Source organism: Lipotes vexillifer, unplaced genomic scaffold, assembly GCF_000442215.2.
Source record: "Lipotes vexillifer unplaced genomic scaffold, Lipotes_vexillifer_v1.1 scaffold382, whole genome shotgun sequence".
Taxonomy (NCBI): domain Eukaryota; kingdom Metazoa; phylum Chordata; class Mammalia; order Artiodactyla; family Lipotidae; genus Lipotes; species Lipotes vexillifer.
The window spans coordinates 4,487,134-4,492,005 of NW_006780611.1; the positions used below are offsets into that span (position 1 = coordinate 4,487,134).

Below are 4,872 nucleotides of genomic sequence, written 5' to 3' on the forward strand. Positions count from 1 at the left end.
AAAGAGTGTAAAGATGTAAAATTGAATCTGCAGACATTCTAGGGAGCATTGGTACAGGGCGGCTGGCACTGTGACATTTAATAGACTTTCTGAACTTCAGTCTGATTCCTGACCAGTCTTCAGATCCCCACAAACACTTCTCCGTGGGAAGCCTTCCCTGGCTTCTCAGGTCAACCTCGTCCCTGATACATATTCTCAGAGCTCTCTGTGCTTAACCACAGTGCCTGTTATAAGTCTACTTTGTACATGCATGCAATTATTGATTATTTATATCTTCCTTCCCTACTAGTCTGAAAGCTCTGTGAGGTCATGTTTACCTAGTTTGTGGCTCAGTGCCTTCATGTAGTAGGTGTCTCATCAGTTTCTTATTTAATAAATAAGGGAATGAATGAATACTGTTTAATTGCTAGCTTTGTAAAATATTTTAATACCTTGGTATGACTAATCCCTCCCTATTACTCTTTTGTTGAATGAAGTGTGACACACCTAAATGGATATTTCATAATGAAATTTATTTCCATTTGAATGAGACTGTTAAATTATCATGTTTATAATTTTAGAAAATTAGTTTTTGGTCTATGCTGCTTTGTTACATTAGAAAACAATGAATTATATGTTCCTCATTAATGTATTTGTTTTTCTCTCATTTTTTGAAACCTGCTAAGTTTGGAAGACTTCTTGACCTGTGTCATCCTATACATAAGAAATACCAGCTGGCTGTTACTAAACTTTTTGGTCGGTACATGGTTGCCATTGTTGTAGCCTCTGAAAAGGTAGCAAAAGATTGTATTCAATTTCTGAAGGAGGAAAGAGCTGAACCTGAGACATTCCTTGCTTTAGATTACCTTGATGTAAGAAATTTATAATCCTTAGTATTTAGTAGTGATAAAATTCTGTCTTTTAAAGTGTGTCTTTATTGCCTGAGACTATGGTAGAGATTGAAAAAATCGTAACTTGGATGCCAGTTAGTCATTCATTCAAATGGCTGGTGTTAATGTATTGGCAGGCAAAGAATAGTATCAAGTGGGTGCTATTTTTCTTGCCTTCATATCATTTCTTCCTAATCTAGTTTTGCCATAATTTACCCTGGTGATTTCAAGGACATCGCTCTAGCAGTGCACTACTCTGTCTACTAGCCAGCAATTTATTTTGTCCTATAGCAAAGTATAGGAGATGGATAAGACACATGTTCTGTCAGTGAAATGCCAACCCAGAGTCTCAGTTGTAAATATGTGGTCCAGTAAATATACATGTCAGCTCTTGGTGTGGAGCAAGCCAAATTTTGAGCCTTGAGGTATGTATTGAAAGGCCTTAGAGCATCCAAAGTTTAAATTCCTGAGGCAGGAACTCCATCATTATCACAGCTGATATCCTTCAGTGATCTTTTCATTGCTTAATAAAGAAAATGTTCTACTTGGTCCAGCTTTCAAGTCCCTGAACTGCAGGCAGTGTGCATAGTAGTTAGGAGCACATGCCCTAGAGTTGGACTGACCTGAGTTTAAATGGCAGCCCTCCTTCTAATTAGTTCTCACTGATTTGTCCTTAACTTTTCTGAGTGTCAGTTTCATCATCTGTGAAGTGGAGGAATTAGTCCTTACCTTATTGTATTATTGCAAGGAATCACTACATGTAGTACACCTAGCACAGTGCCTGGCACAGAGGAGGGGCTCAGCAAATGCTAACTGGGTATTAATGGTTCAGACTTGGCCTTTTGTAGTTTCACACTTTTGTTTATACCTTCTGCCCACTAAAACTATTTAACCTAGTTCATCTGCCTGTTAAAATTCTGTTTTATGTATTTCATGCTTAAGATTTTTTTCAAGGCACACTCATTTTTTAAAAATATAATACAGAAGTGTATCAAATATAAAGGAAATACTCCTACCTCATCTCAGTGCTCAATTCCTTTATCACAACTATTTTAGATTGCTTCCATCCATACAAATTTATATAAATATATGCTCCATATATATGTGTGTGTGTATATATGTGTGTGTGTGTGTGTGTATATGTATGTGTGTGTGTGTATATATATATATATATATATACATATATATACACACAAACATATTTTGGTTGTATATAGGGTTTTCCCTTTGTTTTGTTTTACAAAAATGAAATTATACTTGCTGTTTTTCAGTAATATATTGCAGACGTCTTTTGATCTCTTTATCGACCCAACTTAAAAGTCATGTCAAAGAAGGTGTAAAAGCTTTCCTGATCGTTTAAGCCTAAAATGATTTTCTGAGTTCCATGCTATTGTGCCACTCTTTTGAAAGTATGTAAATGGGTATTATCTCCCACTAGATTTTATGATTTTGAGAGCATGAAGTGCTTCTCATCTACTGCTTTATCCCAACTAGTTAGTGACAGAGTTGAATCTAGAAATTATATCTTCTGGCTTTTGATGAAGTGTATTTTTAAAAAATATTACACGAGCCAAAGGTGGGATATTGTTCATCAGGTTCTTGTCAAACTTTTATTGTGTATAAGTGCATACTACTAATCATTTGCTTTCATGATTATTTATGTTCTTTGAAAAAGAATGTACTGTGTGTTTGGTTTTTATTTTAATATACCTAATATATCAAGTATATTTTAAACCTTTTAGATCAAACCAATCAATGAAAGATTACGGGAGATTAAAGGCTGTAAAATGGTGATTGATGTCATAAAGACTCAGTTTCCTCAGCTGAAGAAAGTAATTCAGTTTGTGTGTGGAAATGGCCTTGTCTGTGAGACTGTGGAAGAAGCAAGGCATATTGCCTTCAATGGACCTGAAAGACGGAAAGTAAGAGGCTTAGATTGTACTTTCGGATAATTTGAAGCAGTATTTATAAGACTAACATATTACACACACAAATATCTATATATGCTTTCATATGTTCTCTTATGTAGGGGAAACTAAAATAGAACCTAAGATGTTAATGGCTTCAGTAGTTTTTATAATGTTCAGTTTTCAAAAAATTAATTTCTCTAATACTTCCCCAAATCATAAATCATATTTTGGAAGTTAGATTTATTGTAGTGAGAGCCTAAAGCTCTTAATTTTTTTTTACTCTATATACAATAAATGTCCCTGTCAAATCTCAGATTTTCCCTGTACTTACATATATAATACCTGTGTTTCTGAATACCAGGAAAGATTTTAGGTGCTTATTTTACATTCTGGGTTAATTCTTCCATAGCTCAATGGCGATATTAACTGTCCTTTTACACATTCAAGGTTTTAACACATTTTGAAGTTGTAGAAATAGCACAATTGAAATGAGGTTACTAGATACCAGTCTCTCAAGGGAGTAATTTTGGTTTTAAAAATATTGTTTTACTGTCAATTGAAATAGAGTTTGTATTTAGTTAAGCAGTATTAAATTCTTCAAATTATCTGACATAGTTTTTTTTAAAACTACATCTGTGATGAAATGTAACACAATGCCTAAGGGCATAAACTATGGAGTAAGACCAGTGATACTACTTAGTAATTAATTATGTGACTTTAGGCAAGTTTCTAAACCTCTAATTTTAGTTTGTTCATCTAAATTTGGGGAAATAATAGTACTTATTTCATAGAGTTATAGGATTAAAATAAGTAATAACATGCAAAATGCTTTTATAGTGCCTAGGAAATAGCTCTCAAAAAGTGATAGTCATTTTTTATTTACTAGTCATTTTACATATTTGATCTGGAATGTCCAGAATCGCAAATTAACACAAAGTGGGGGGGTTTGGGCTATTCTTATGAAAGATAGGAATTTCCAGTATTAAATGTATTGACTTGCCTAATATGATTAACTTCTCATACATTTTAGTAGTTATAATTATCTTAATAATAATGTGATCACTGTCTTAGTAATCACTGTCATTGATTTCTATATATTAAATTTAAGCAGGTGTAATAAGTGAGCTACTACAGTATCTTCCTTATTTTGCTACCTAATTAACTATGGTAAAATTGATTTTTGTATATTTGTAAAATGTATTTTGTAAAATTGATTTTTGAAGATTTGTGTGGTCAATTTAAAGAAGTCACATGAAAATAAGATTGTGTTTAACCCTTCCTTCATTCAACATATATTTATGGTTTATATCTTGTCCACAGTAACATGCCTTACCCCTTTAGGCTATATTTTGTTCTTATTGTTATTTCAAAATTTTAATCAGGTTTATTTGTCATATTTTTACATTAAGTATATCCCAGGGACTCTTATCTTCTTCCTGTTACTATTATTCCACTTGAAGAATATTCTCTGTGTTTTAGGATGCATAAAACATTTGGATAGGGAGTTCCCTGGTGGTCCAGGGGTTACGATTCTGTTCTTCCACTGCCGGGGTGGGGAGGGTGTGGCGCGGCTTAGATCCCTGGTCAGGTAACTAAGCTCCTGCATGCCATGTGCGTGACCAAAAAAACGACAAAAAAAACCCCCAAATATGGGAAATGCCCATTAAAACTACACTGAAATACTGTTTTTACCTGTGAGACTGATCAACATAAAAAAGTTTGATAACACTTTATGGGGAAAGAGACCCTTGCATTCACTGCTGTGGGCGTGTGAATTTGTAGCAGCTCTGTGGGCAATTCCAGCAGTTGTACTTCTTCAGAACGTTACATACACATGTATATGAAATGATGTATATAAGGAGTTATTCATCGAACCACTGTATGTAGCAAGCAAAATTGGAAACAATTTGCACAAGACTGTGTTCAATAAAATTATAATACGTTCATAGAACGGGACACTATGCAACCTTAAATAAGAATGAAGCTCTTTATATACAAGTGTCAGACAATCTCCAAGATATATTCAGTTTAAAAAAAAGTAATAAGTAGACTAGAGTGTAGTATGTTACCATTTATGTAAAAAATAGGGAAAG

The 4,872-nt window shown here is 33.8% G+C and overlaps 1 protein-coding gene across 1 annotated transcript in view; it reads left to right on the forward strand.

Moving 5' to 3' along the window:
* SMC1B (structural maintenance of chromosomes 1B) overlaps window positions 1-4,872 on the forward strand; it is an 86,833-nt gene that overhangs the window by 42,008 nt on the left and 39,953 nt on the right. Inside the window, exons 10-11 of the mRNA XM_007454089.1 lie at window positions 666-851; window positions 2,612-2,791. Of these exons, the coding sequence (XP_007454151.1) occupies window positions 666-851; window positions 2,612-2,791 (366 nt within the window). The remainder of the gene's footprint in view (window positions 1-665; window positions 852-2,611; window positions 2,792-4,872) is intronic.